The 14,511-nt window shown below is 38.6% G+C and overlaps 1 protein-coding gene across 10 annotated transcripts in view; it reads left to right on the top strand.

Moving 5' to 3' along the window:
• Positions 1-966: 966 nt before the first annotated feature.
• RBFOX1 (RNA binding fox-1 homolog 1) overlaps positions 967-14,511 on the top strand; it is a 122,834-nt gene continuing 109,289 nt past the window's right edge. For all 10 annotated transcript variants that reach the window (XM_027896693.1, XM_027896689.1, XM_027896692.1 and 7 more), the window contains exon 1: positions 967-1,226. In XM_027896693.1, coding sequence (XP_027752494.1) covers positions 1,017-1,226 — 210 coding nt within the window. In that variant the 5' untranslated portion in view covers positions 967-1,016. The remainder of the gene's footprint in view (positions 1,227-14,511) is intronic.

Genomic DNA, 14,511 nt, shown 5'->3' with positions numbered 1-14,511 from the left:
TCCCTGGACTAATGGCCTCTAATGCTGTCTCATGCAGCATCGTGTTTTGGACATTTTTCATATAAGGTCTGAAAGATTGTTGTGTGCGTTTCCTTCCCTAGAATTATTGCTTTTTGGTATGAGCAAAGCATTTAGTCAGAAGTTTTCTAATTGACAAATTATAGGCTTGACTATTCTTTATTATATCAAACGGGAAGGTGAATCTATCTATAAAGAGATGAGGAGATTTGTTTTTAATTGTATAGGCTTACTGTGAGCTGCAAATAAAATACTGTTGTCTACATATTTAAAACCTTTCAGGTTCTTAAATCTATTTCTTTTGACAGTCTGCAGTATTGAATTTTTTCTTTTATGTTTGTTTAAGATTTTGAACTGAGGCATTTTTAGATTCAAATTTTTAATATTTTGACTGGGTCTCATTATTATTTTGCATTTGTGGCATGCAGTTGGTCTCTACAGAGTCCATCAAAGTATTCTGAGTATCTCAGGGCATTAGTTCATATCAGTATTTTCAGTGCATAACCCAAATCCTGCCCTGCGTGTAGGTTGCATATATTGTGTTCTGCAAATGGTAAGTCAGACTGGATCACAGACAGTGAGCTAATCTTAGCAGAGCTCTATACTGGCAGTTGTGCTCAGTAGCCTTTGGAATAAAGTGGCTTTGTCCCTCTCCCCTGTCTGACTTGAAGCGTTAATTCAGGCAGATTTCACTGACCTTTCCTGGTTAAAGAATAGTCTGCAATTATCCAGTGAACAGCACATTTGTTTGTCTAATTAGAATATTATTTAATAGGGTTAGCAAAATGCATTTAGTTCAGATAAGAAATATTCTCCTTAAGAAACAGCCCTTGTGCCCTTTTCAGGCCAACAATCTTAGCAGAATTGTCATCACTCCGTGTTACGTGTGCAGGACCTTCGCTTATTTAATCTCACGCCACGTTTCTTCTTCCTTTTCTTTCCCTTTGATTTTTTTTTTTTTACAGGGTAATCAGGAAGCTACAGCACCTCCTGACACAATGGCACAGCCTTATGCCTCAGCCCAGTTCGCTCCACCTCAGAATGGTATCCCTGCAGAATACACAGCCCCACATCCGCATCCAGCTCCAGACTACACAGGCCAAACCACTGTTCCAGAGCACACGTTAAACATGTACCCTCCTGCTCAGACACACTCTGAACAGAGTGCAGCTGACACAAATGCACAAACTGTCTCCGGCACAGCCACAGTAAGTCAAGGTTACAGCTCTTTTCAAGCACTTTGTCTCAGGTTACGTGTGTTTTTATGAATAATTTCTGTTGTTCTGTTACAACTTAATACTTTCACTCTTCATTTGTGTTAGGATTAGCCACAATGTTAAGCTTAGAAGTCTGTCGAAGTTTATCCTTGGAGAATATATTTTCACTCGTTTTGGGCCTCTCATGAAGTGTCAGAGCTTTGTAGATTCTGAGGTTTCCTTTTTCAACAGAATTAGACAAAATGATTAATAGCCAGCCCCTGAATCATATCATAAAGTTTAATTAAGTCCAATATGGAAAAAATGCAAATGAGTGTTTGTAGGCATTCATTTGAAGGGAAGAAGAAAACAACAAAAAAATCCCAAACCAGACTAATTTGGTTATTTTTAATGGCCTCTGTGCTTTTGACACTTGCAAGTAGTTTTTAATAAAAGTGTTCATTGAACGATATTGCACTGAAATTACCGTGTGAGTGAGCATTGTGAAGAACATGCCTGTAATACTGTATTTTCTAGAGAGCTTGTTTGTGCAGCCATTACCCGAGTTTGTGGATCTGTGCTCAACAGAGCAGAAATGATCGACTTTCCTCCTATTTGATTTATATATAAAGTTCTGAAGTGTCATGAATTATGCAAGAGACTCCTTGGATGGCTCTACCTTGTAATTTAAGTCACAGATTTCACACATTGATAGTTTAGTGCTTCTGTCTTAATTCTAAAGTGGGACACAATATATCCAGTGCCAACAGCTGGCAGATTTCTGAGCCATCAACCACCTGTGTTACAAGTGTAGGATCGAGCACAGGGCAGGCAGTTGGAGCATGTGCTTGAAGCATCTTTCCTAGCTGTCCTCATCCTTGCCCTAGCCATGCTCCGTGCCTCATCTGACCTCCCCTTCCTCCCCTGGCACATATCCAGCCTAAAAAGTTCCATGCATCAGGGCAAGAGGAAAGGGAAAACACATTCCCTTAAAGGAGTGGTTCTGAAAATTTATGTTTATTGCCATGCCACTGATTTCTTTATATGGGTATGAACAATAAAGAAAACCATAGAAGAATATTCATTGCTGTTAGCATGGATACTTTGTGAATTAATTACACATTTTTTTTGTTTATACAGTAAAATGTTTTGGTCCTTTTATTTATGACCTGCTAACCTTTTATTGCCCTGAGTGGTTCTTTGCTCTAGTAATATGAGAAAGCTTAAATTCAAGAACCCCTTATTATCTTATATCTCATAGCATTCTTTGCAGCTCTACAGTCCCTTCTTATACATCTCTTTACTAAGTTAAATTCCAGGATTTTTCCATCTTTGGTAATTTTCTTCCATCATCATTTTTGACTGTTGTCAAACTCGTGACAAATGCCACCGTCACTGGTTTAGAGCAGGAATCCCAAGCTGAATAGATACTCCAGAAGAGATTGGATATTGACTGAAAAGATAGTCTTTCCTGCTGTTCCTGTCTCATCCTTTTTATGTTCTGCAATTTTCCTTGGTTTTTTTGACCACTGCTGCACCCTGAACAGCCCACTCCCATGCCCAGCTCAGCCTTTTCATGTTTTGAAACTGTTGCTGTTCAGATCTGAAGTGAAATAGTAACAGTGCTAAAATCAATGGTAAAAGACCCATCGATGGCAGTGGGACAGGAGCTCATCCCTCATCATTTATTGCTTTCAATTGATTTTGTTTCCTCACCCTGTTTTGATTTTTCAGTTTGAAGAAGTGTCAGTCACTTTATCAGAGAAGTCAGGGATGTGTTTCCCCAGCATTTTCCATAGCAAAGGCTGGTGAAGAGACATAGTTTGGATTGTCTGCAATGCCTTATCTTCTTCAAGTGCTCTTTCAATCCCAGCTAGCAAATACAATGATTTTCTGCAAAGTTTCCAGCTTCTGATATGCTAATAGGCTTTATTGTTATTTGGTTTTGTGTTCTTTGCTATCTGTTCTTATTTTCTTTTTTGCTTTCCTAATATCCAACTTGTGTTTTACCTGTCAGACACCTTTTCCCTTCTGTTTCCCCTTGAATTTCCATTCTCTGAAGGGTAACACTTGAATTCCACTAACCTGATGTATTCAGGGAATTTAGTATTTGCTCTTTTTATTATGGATCCTTTTCTTGCATTGCTGCTTCCTTCCTTAGAGGGGAACAGACAGAACATTTTGAAGTAGCTCCCATGCTGTTTATAAAGAATTAGGTTTCCTTCCTTTTGACTTGAGGGCATATTTGAGAAAGTTTTAGTTTGGTTTGGTTTTTAAAAAGATATTTCTTTCCAAATTGCAGTATTATATTGAAAGTTGTGGATGCTCTCCCTCAAGAACACCACAATGAAAAGAGAGGTTTACAAGAAGTGTATCTCTGTGGAGCTGCACTGACATTTAACACATTGCTCACCAGTTTGTTTTACAAACTTAGAGTCAAACATTGGTTGCAAAATTTAATTAAGGGTACCCAGACTTAAAATCCTTTATGCTGGGATTTTAGCCATTGCACTTGGCAAAGTGTGGAGACGTTATAAACAGGTATATGCAGACGGATCCCAGGCAGATTTGACATGGGCTTTGTAATATTATGAGGGTCCAGCTGTGTGCATCTCGCCATAGGTTTAATAATACAAGTTTTTATTGTGAAACAGAGCTTCAATAGCACTGTGTCAACATTGTAACTCCATGTGGTCTTTATTGTTGAAGGAGAAAAATTACGTTTCTTTCCAGTTCCTGCTAGCTTTGAGAATAGTTGATTTCCAGTCGAAGAGTTTTAAGTGGAATTGATGTGAGGACGTAGTGGCATTTGTTTGGTAGGTTCCAATGTTTCTACTGAGTTTCCTTTCAGTAATCTGTTTATTACATGCATTTAAAGGAAGAATAATCAATTGACCAGTCATTCACAGAAAGGATACTGTTGTGATTAATGTAGATCAGACAGGCTGCTGGAGGCAAGACCAGTTTTTGCATTTTCTTAACTCAAGTGCAGTTTTTATGTCCACGTGTGGCTGGATATACCACTAAAAATGGATCTTAAACTTTTGAAATGTGAGCCTAACAAACTGCAGGGCAGTTACCTAATTTGTGGAATTTACTACCAGACTTAACTTCCTCCATGAGGGACTGAATCCATGCCGAGGTGAGACACAGCCTTGGCTCTCTCTGTGTGTCCCAGTTTCTCTCTTCTTGTCTGAAAGAATCACACACTGCAGCCAGAGCTCTCATTGGGTCTAATGCAGCCTAAACCCCAGTAAAGATATAAATAATAAAAATTAAAAGGTTCTGTGCAATTTCTTTTGAATCCTTAAGTGCAACACAGGGTGTGATCCCGGCCCAGCTGGAACCACCAGTATTCCCAGTTGCTGCAAATGGAAAAAGATTCCAATCATCAGTTTTGTTACAGGTTTGCAATTTTTTGCACAGTGCTCTTGTAATTCATGTTCAAAAACACTTTACGTAATCTTGGATGTGCTCTTATGCTTCGAAAAAGTGCATTTCCCAATAAAAATGCTTTATTCTATTATTTTGATAGGATAGTGGGACACTGTATTCTGTTAGGGTAAGTACTCAACACAAGAGGTGCTTAGATTTTATGTGTAGGGATGGCTAACTCTGTATTTTGATGTGATGGAACAGGAGCAGAAGTACAGGAAAAGAGTATTAAAAGATTAAAGACAGGCTGATTTAGCTGAAATAATGTAAAATCATCTGTAGGTAATAAAATACTGTCAAAACTTACTTGTAGTCTTCCCTGAACAATATGGTTTTCATCTTTTTAAGTCCATATATTTGTTAACTTTGAGCAAGGAAGAAATTTGTCTGAGTATATGCATAATCAATAATCATCCAGCATTGGGTTATTTAAGAGCTGGTAGAATTTTGGAGTTGTATAGCATCCAACATGCTTTTAGGCATCAACAAAAGTAATAAATGGCTTCTTTCAAGGAGGATGGATCAATGATGAGTGTTACAAAGTTATGCTAAAATTAACATGTCTGATGATTTTGTAGAGTGGGTTTGAGTGTTACATTAAATAGTTACGTGTAATAAAGTACTTTTAAGTAAGACATTTGATTATTTTATGAAATAGGAAACCACCTTTTACCTGTGAACAGATATAGATGCAAACTTGTTGTACATTAATAGCTCAGAGAATGAGAGTTGTTCAATTTTTGCCTGTGTTTTTTCATGCACAACTTCTGTTCATGCCAGGAGGAGCTGTGTATGTAAATTAAAAGGGCATTAGCTGGGCATGTGAAAGGGAGCAGGTAACAGCAAAGTAAATGTTTCTCTACTCTTTCCTGTTCTAAGTGTGTTATACTAATAATGGAAGTAAATGGCATGGCACGGCAAAAACTTTGTAAAAACGCTCTGTGTTTTATGTTTGTGTGTGTAAAAAATGTGCTGCTCTAAACTTAGCTCTGCTTTTCAGAAGCTGAAAAGGTTGGTAGGTTTTGTGCCTGGCCAGGAGTTGTTGAGGGAAAAGGCAGTTGACTTGGAGGAGTGTTGGGGCTCAGTGCACGGTGCTTTCCTGTCCGAGGTGGTTCGAAATCAGGGTGGAAATAATTCATTTATTAGATATGATGTCTGTTGTTCCAGCTGCCCTGCTATACCTTGAAACATTGTATATTCTTTGAGATTTAATGGTCTGTATGATTAATCTCTTCATCTAAGGATTTGTGAAGGCTCTGGACTGCAAAATTATTTACCATATTGAACTTGCTTGTTCTGGAGAAGTGAAACATATACATACTACCTTTGGGTGTTTGTTGGGGTTTTCTGTGGGTTGGGGTTTTTTTTGGTACCAGTTTTGCTGATGCGCTTTTTAATTTGGGTAAGAAATCTGAGAGTAGGAAGCATTTTTAGTGAAGTGCTTTAATGCATTGTCTAAGCCTCCAGGTGGGTAGGTTATTTCTACAGTTTTCTGCAGCACATTTCTAGTTTTTATTAGCCATTTTTCCTGCTCTATTCTTTATGTAAGTTATTGGTATAAGTGATTTTTTTTTTCTCCTTTCTTTTCTCCCTTAGTTCATCTCCTCTTTCTCTCCTACTATTTTATTCGTGACCTTCCCATCTCCTGGGGGTGTGGGATACATTATTTTGAAAAAATTCTATTCCATCTTAAACAATGGGGTGTATCCTACTCGGTTTACAGGTGTCCATCAGCTGTTCCTACAGCAGCGTGTCACTGACATAGAGATGTTAAAAACTGAGTTCTCTGCAATTTGCTGGCTCATAGGGTAACCATGGTTGTGCTTGTTAGCCTGGAGGTAAACTTTGAAGTCCAACATGCCAAGTGTCTACATAGTGGGTGGGACAGTTCTCAGGCTGCTGAGCTCAGCTGGTGTTCTCATTGTCTCTGAATGTTCTGCTCTTGCCTGGGAGGTTTTCCTGGTGCACCTGGAACTGCCTCTGGTGGCTTGGGAAGGAGTGATTTGATCACTTCTGTGGGTAGTTCTGGCTGGCAGGTGGCAGAGCAGAGTTTCAGGGCAGATAACCACACCACCACTCTCTCTAAATGGTGCCACTCCGAGGCCTGTGCTCGCCGTGCAGAGGAATTAGAGACTCTTCACCACAGAGCGTCTGCCTTTCAAATCACATTTCCCCATGGATATTTTTATTCCCAACTGGTATAAACGACCCAGTTTTTGCTCTTGTTTCAATTCCTTCCTTTGTCTATAGATGTTTGCCATCAGGATGGCAGATAGTTGATAATGCTTTGACAACACTTAAAGCAGTGTTTATTCATCTAAATCATACCCTGCTGGTGCAGGCTATTGTACCAGCATGGTGTGCTATTTCATTTCTACTACCTATTATATTTGGTCCCAACTGCTACTTGAAGAAAACATTTCAAGGAGCTTATTTCAAGACCCTGAGTGCTTCAGAGCTGCAGAAGCAAGGAACCTCTTCCAGCTCCTACTCCATAGTGAAGAGATCAAAACTGACATCCCAAATAGGGAACATAATGTGGTGTTGGTGTGGTGAGGCACAGTAATGACTTGTGATCATAGCCATTATTGCTGCTAAGAGGCTTCCTTGCTGAGAGAGCCCTGTGTGTCGACTTTGTGACTGTGCCCCACGTGTGTTCCTTTGCTTATGCTAAGGAATAGCAGGAACATATTGCTCACTTCAGCCTCTGTGTGTGTCAGTGCAACCTCGAAAATAGATTCTCCTCAAGGATACCCAGAACCTAAAACTGGCTGTTTTCTGTGGTGCTGTTTATAAAGTGCCGGTTTGTATACATTGCTGTTTTGCCTGGTAAGAAGATAACCACCCTTTTTTTCCTGTGTTGTTAACTGAAGCTTTTTGGTGCTGTGAGTGGGTGTGAGGACAGCAGCTACCCTGGCAGCCAACTGCAGATCAGCTTGTCTGGGGTTCTCTTGAGGTCTCTGTAGCTGATCTTTAGGATTTAGGTATCACCTCAGCTTCCTTTTCTTTTTGATTCCCATAGCAGGAAAGGATTGCAAGTGCGATATTGAAACAGAAGACAGAAAAGTTATAATTATAACATTATAATTCTAGTTAATTCTGGTTTTTGTTTTGTTTTCTTTTTTATTTATGTATTTTGATTTAAGTTTCAATTCCTGATTTTTGGATGCTTGAAATTGGTGAAGTGGTAAAGCTGAAGCTCCTCCCTCAGTCCCACAAAACCCCACCAACCAAGGATAAAGAGTGCAATTATGCTCTTCATCTTTAGTCATATTTGCTCAAATAAATTAGCTGAATGCCATTGATTACCCTTCTGAATGTTTACTGTAGGGCAGACTAACAGTTCTTAGATCACTTCAGGAGGTAATTCCAGCCAAGTCTAAGGCAGGTCTGAAGCACAAAACACTGCAGAGGTCTTTTCAATCACATTGTCAGCCAGAGTCATGTTACTCCAAAAGTTTCTTCTAGAAAACATTACCAATTAATTTCTCATCTGCTAAGTGTAATTGACCAATTAAACAATTTTAGATTTTCTTCCTGCTTGTCCCTGAGAGAGCTGAGACAATATTGGTTTTTTGAGTTTTCTTGTACTTTGCGTTGTCTCTTGGGCTCTTTACTCCTCCATACCAATTCTTTTATGTGTTACGTTATTGACTTTTTCTTCTCTCTGTGCAGTCCAAGTGGCCATGGCATCCAAATGCTTTGTCTGTGCTTTGGGTTGTGATCTCTTGAGAAAAAAACATTTGTTACACATTTTGCTGAATACACTGAGCATAAATTTCAAAGGGGATCTTGTTATGATGAAATAGCTAATTACAACTTTATATTTGACCTTCTGCATCTTTGCTCCCCATTATGATGTGGTAATTAACATTGATCCTTATGGGGGGGATTTCTTTTTTGTGAGAATTAGCTCTAATTTTCACTAAATGCATGAGGGGTTGTGTTAGGTTAGGTAAGACTAATGATGTTTTCCATTCTCTTCTAATTGGCATGCAAATGATAGTTAAGGGCTTGCAACTTTATCAGAAGTTGTCAATTCCTCCAGTCACCAGCTCTTAGTAATTCCAGTATAAACTTGTGTATTGCCTAGGGTACCTTGTGTATGGCCTGAGCACAAACTGCTTGTAACTTCTTAATAAACCAGCAACATCCTTAGGTCCTTGTTTGCAAGAGACTTGCTCCCTATTAGAGAGCTCAGAATGGTCTACCTGTAGCACAGGCAGATGGAAAACTGGCGAGGTTAGTACTGAAAAGGCATGAAAACCATTCAGAAAGGCTCCCTCTCTTCTTCCTGAAATCGTAAGACTGAATTTCTATTCATGTGACAGTCTTTGCCTAGAGATAAACTTACTGTCCTACGTGAGAGTGGGTCTTAACTAAGGGTGCCTTAGTGGGTTATTACCCCCCAACCCTGAAAATGTATTTTTTAATCCTGTTTATACTCTCAAGTCTCCATTCCTCTCCCACACAGCTATTTCTTCAGCTTTCCCCACACCCTGCTACCCACAGAATTACTTTAATTAAACCTTACTCGTGTGTGGACTTGCTTACCATTTCTCCCTTCTAGGGTCAGTGTGAAAGACTAGCTCGATTCAAACATTTAACTTTGCTATCCATCAGTTTTAGAAAGACAGTAACGAGGCATGCTGCTCTGCCTTGGCTGAATCTGCCAGCAGGTGAATCCATCTGGAAGTCTGAAGCTGCTTAATGGTCTACCAGTGACTTGACAGGGTGAGAAAGATGTTGCAGGCAGAAGTAGACAGAGGACAATTTTTTTATTCAGTAGATATGCATTCAGGAAAGGGTTACAAGTTCTTCTTTTCAGGCTTTGCCAGGAAAACAATTAGACTGAACTAATAGTCCAGCATGCACCTCATGCTGTATTTGGTCTTTCTGCGACAGGCAGAAAGAATTGGTTGGTTGTTTTAAATTGCACAGATCCAGATATTAGATGGCCAGTAATTTATTAATGAATTGGAGAAATTCCAGAAAAAGGGAATAAGCTGGTAACCAAGCCCCACACAGCTGCTCACGAACTCACTCACTTCTCCCCCTTGCTTTTTACTTGTGTGATTGAAGATGGACATTAAGTTACTTTGTTGGCTCTGCAGGGAGAGTAAATATTTCCTGATATTTTGAGATTGGTTTATATACAAATTTAAAATAATGACATATATGCAAAACCTTCCTCTCATTTTCATGGTGCATTTTAGTTGTCTTTCTTTTTATCTCTACAACACTATTCCTTATTTATATTCTTTCTTATTTTCCTTTTATGTTTTCTTTTAATACACCTGCATAGTCTCTACTTTGTTTCTTCACAGTTCTTGCTCATTCCAGTATTCTCTAGCAGTTTCCTTTAATTTCCTCCCCCCTCCTAGGAGTTAAAAAGCCAGCTACTACTGTTTTTCTTGTAGCTTAGACAGAATATGGAAAGGAATATATAGTTCATGTGAAGAACATACATGAATTTTCTGGTTTTTGCATCTAAATTTGCCAGTTTGAGATGCTTTTTCATCTGATATCCCACACAGTTGTGTTGAGGCATATTATGTTGCCTTTTTTGATTTAGAAAAACTCAACAGATTTTTGAGAGACCCCTCAGGTCTTCTACTATCCCTGCTTAAAAGGGCATTTTGCATTTGCTTTTCCAGCAGAGGCCTCTTGAAATCTTGCCTATTGAAACAGTTGCCACTGATGTTCTCTTGCCTCTGAGTCTCACCCCAGAACACAAACTCGAAGATGCCCTTTTAGCATCCACCTGCAAACAGCAGGAGGATGTGTCAGGACTCCTCAGGTCCTTCTCAGCCACAGCAATCAGGTCTGTAGAAACGTGGGAGGAAGAGGAGATAAAAGAGCACCTGTGGGGCAGCATCTCCCCAGCCTCTGCCTCCAGATCTAACAACACCTCCAGGTGAGGGAGATGGAGAGCAGGGAACTCCCTCCATGGAACAGAGGAACAGATGTTTGCCATTGAGGACATCTCAGCCTTTATAAATGAACTCATTTCAGGCTCTGTAATGAGACTGCCACTGCCTCCCAGCTTCCTCATCCCTTCAAAAGTAAGAATGGAGGACTTCTCTTGCTGTGCTTTTTTTTTTTTTTTTTTTTTTTTTTTGCTTTGGATTGTAATTTAAATACTTTTATTCTCTGATTTATAAAAGGGAAAAAAAAGGCAGCAGAATACCTTCTGATTCAATCAGAAGAAAACATGCTTACAGTCATAAAGTCTTTTCTATGCCTGTGTTGTTTTTTTTCTGTTGCTGTTATAAAAAGTGCGTCAAAAGATGTTCAACTATTTAATTTCATAAGAAATCACAGAAGTTGCAGCTGTTCCAGAGTTGCATCTAAATATTTGATTTGAAAACAATATGTGTACCAACACTGGAACATATTGCAGGCATGATCACCCAGCTACCCAGAAAGATCTGAGTCTGTCTGTGCTAATTAATGTTTGCAGATGAAGCTTCTCCAGCGGCATCTTCAGTTAAAAAAGATCTTTTGGGTTATAAAACATAAAAGATGTGGCATGGAAACTATGTAAATTTGCTATTTTTAAGTTATAATAAGGCTGGGACACCTTATTTCGTTTTTCATAAGGATGTGATTTATTTTTTTAATATGTTCATATTGCAAAAAATATTATTGCTGCTATTTTAAAAGAGATTTATTGCCAAAAATGTAGTTATAAAATGTCGATTTATTTAAAGTATTTGGAAGTATTAATCTTAAAGTAAAAATATATTAAAAAAAGAAATTATTTGAGTTTTTTCAGTTACATGGAGGAAAAAATAATGGTTTAGGCCAGAGAAGTTTGCTTTTAAGTTGAGCATTGACTTGAAAATCTAGCAGTTCTGTTGCCTATTTACTTACAGTCCTTATTCTTTTAGTTTTAGGGATATGGAAATACTTGAGTTGGGCAGAGATATGCGATTTCTTGTGGACACATTCCCCTCCCTTTATTTCCTTTCTTACATAGTTTTCAATTACAGTGTGGCCAAATTTAGAGAAACTGATGCCAAGTTTCACCTCTGAATATTTGTATTTCCTTGTTCTCATACATAAGCTTCTTTTTTTTCTTTAAAGAAAATCTGACAGGGACAGGTGGCAAAACTATCCCAACCTGGAGCAGCAGAAATAGTGGAGCTTTGTTGTTTATATATGAATGCAAATTTGACCTCTATTTAATACAGAATTTATTCTGATTTTGATTTTTTTTTTACACTATCAAAAGATGATGCCCCAGCATCTGAATCACTGATCCTGTTTTGTGCTTTCTCATGGCAAGAGCCAGCTTTTTTATCATTTCATTATTATTGTGCATCAAGAGGTGCCTCTGTTTTCAACACAGATGTGGTTTTTAATTTTCTTCTTTGTCTTTTTTCCTTTTCCAAATACATACTTGTAGGAAAACAAATGTACACAAATATTACATGGTACTGAAAAGTTAAGGATGTAAAAGAGAAACTAAAATCAGATTAAAAATAGATTTTAGCACTTTGAAAAACCTTTATTTTGTACAAATCCCTTAAATTGTTGAGTTTAAAATACCTTGCAATTAGTGTAATTGGAGGAGTAAACATGTTTTTAAGGTAGACATTGAATCCTTTCTAGTGCATGACCATTTTTTGATACTCCTGAGCAGGTGATGTTATACCCCAGTAAATTTGTACCATAGTAAACAGTAATTTAGCCACAAAATACTGTTTTGAAGTCAGAGATAAGTCTCGCAAGCACTTACCCTGAGAGGGTTGCGTACCGCTCATCACATTAATTGGATAGCAGTGCTTACGAAGCTATTAGTTTCAGGAACAGATACCTGCGTAGTGGGGTCCTGAGTGACTGCAGAGCTGCTGGGTAGGTGTGTTTGAGCACAGGTGTTGGAAAGCTTTGGAACACTGCAGGCTCCCTCGGTGTGCAATTGCTGCAGTTCACATCCAGGCTGGCAGGAGCTGTACTTGTGAAGCGGCTCTCGCCTGCAATAAAGGCACTTTCACACCAGCACAAAATGTTGCTATTGGCTTCTTCCCATCTCCAGCAAGCGTTCCCCGTTTTAGAACTTGCTCTCATTTCTGAGCTGGGCTCCCTCTTTTCTTTTTTACCCCATTGAGCTGAAAGTGTTGCACATCCAGCCCTTTTATCTTTCTCTTCCCTCGCAAAAAAAACTTGCAGCCGTTTCCCCTGGCATTCTCTTTTCTGCATGTGCAAAGATTTTAATGTGTTTTACAGACAAAACCAAAGGTACCAGCATATCAATCAGTGATTCTGTTCTGCGCTTTTTAATGGAAAGAGCCATTTTTTTTATCACTTTATTATTATTCTGCATCAACAGATGCTTTGCTTCTGTTTCCAACACAGGTGTAGGGTTTTTTTATTTTCTTGTTTTTTGTGTTGGGGTTTTTGTGTGTTGTTGTTGTTGTGTTTAGGGGTTTTGTTTGTTTGTTTGTTTTTCCAACTATATCCTTTTAAGACAACAAACCTGCTATATCTCCGGCTCCTGTGTGTCCAGTTTAGCCCCTTGCATCTAATTTGTCTGCCTGGAAATTTTAACCAGTTGCAATCTGAGGACTTGGAATATTTGTCTGAAATTTTTCAGAGTTAAGTTTCCTGAATAGACTATTGCATGCCTAAAGATGTAACATACATTCACTGTGTGCCAGATGATACAGACAATGTTAATAATCCTAATTATGCAAGTGTAGAAAGGCTTGTCTATAGGAAAAATCAGTCATTTTGTATGTCACTTTTCTGACTGAGAAATGTGTTGACCCTCCCTGTCATAAATGCCCTGGCCACCCACTATATAAAATTGCCTTTTACTACCATCAGCTGTTTAATCTCTCTATAGACAATCTTTTCAGGTAGCAAGCTGAGTCTAGTCTCAGTATCTCCAGTTTTTTCAACCTAAACACTCATAATGTATTGCCCTGCATTTGAGTAGCTTTCTAATTAATTGGATTATTGATTTGACATATTTCAGATACTGATCACTTAGGCTGCTAAGTTTAGAACCAGCTAGGAGCCATCATTTAGGAGTCTGGCACTTTTTATTTAGATTGAACTTACTTTGCCCCATGCTTTTAAGCCTTTTGCTTTCAGTGGGAAGAAAAGTGGGCTCATATTGCTGAATATTCAAGTTCTATATTTTCATCTGCCTATCTATCCAATTTCTTCCATGAAGAATGGTACTTGGTCTTTATTGCAGGTAAAAGGAGATGTTTTGGTTCAATATAGAGTTACTCCTTTGTGCTTAAGACATTCACAGGAAGGTTATTGCATGTTGTTATTCCATGGGTATCAGATGAATCATTTGAGTTTAGACTAGACCTGAATCTGGTTTTCAGTCTGTTTATAATGAGTATTTGACATACTCCATTTTCTTCTGGAAAGCTGTGTGCCCCCAGGTGTGTGTTCTTGATGCTGGGGCTAAAAACAGAGTGGAAGGAGGATGGCTGGTGGTCAGTTTGTCCAAGCTTGTTGCCCCTCCAACAAACTGTGCATTTACTGCAAGGGACTGTTCTTGAGCTCACTTTTTGGGTGAAGAAATGGGAAGTAACTAGCAAATCCATGAGATGTAGTTGAAAGCACTAATCACTTGGGGTTGCTTTGTGACACCTTACCCTGCTGATGAAATGTAGCAACAAGTGTGGTGCTTGCTCAGCAGTTTTCAGTAAGAGTAGATATTTCATGCCAAAAGCCATTTACATCTTTTGTAGTTGGGCTGTTTGGTAATTTGAATAGTGCCCAGGTGATAAATTTTGCACATTTGCACCTTGACCTTCTTCTGATAAGGCCTTTGAAAATAATACCTTAGTGCATATTTAGGCCAATTTTATCATTGAGAGAAAGACCTTTGAGT

Source organism: Empidonax traillii, unplaced genomic scaffold, assembly GCF_003031625.1.
Source record: "Empidonax traillii isolate 1590-97213 ecotype Southwest subspecies unplaced genomic scaffold, ASM303162v1 scaffold511:size449868, whole genome shotgun sequence".
In the NCBI taxonomy this organism is placed as follows: domain Eukaryota; kingdom Metazoa; phylum Chordata; class Aves; order Passeriformes; family Tyrannidae; genus Empidonax; species Empidonax traillii.
The sequence above is the reverse complement of the archived record's forward strand: the minus strand, read 5'-3'. Positions and strand labels throughout refer to the sequence as shown.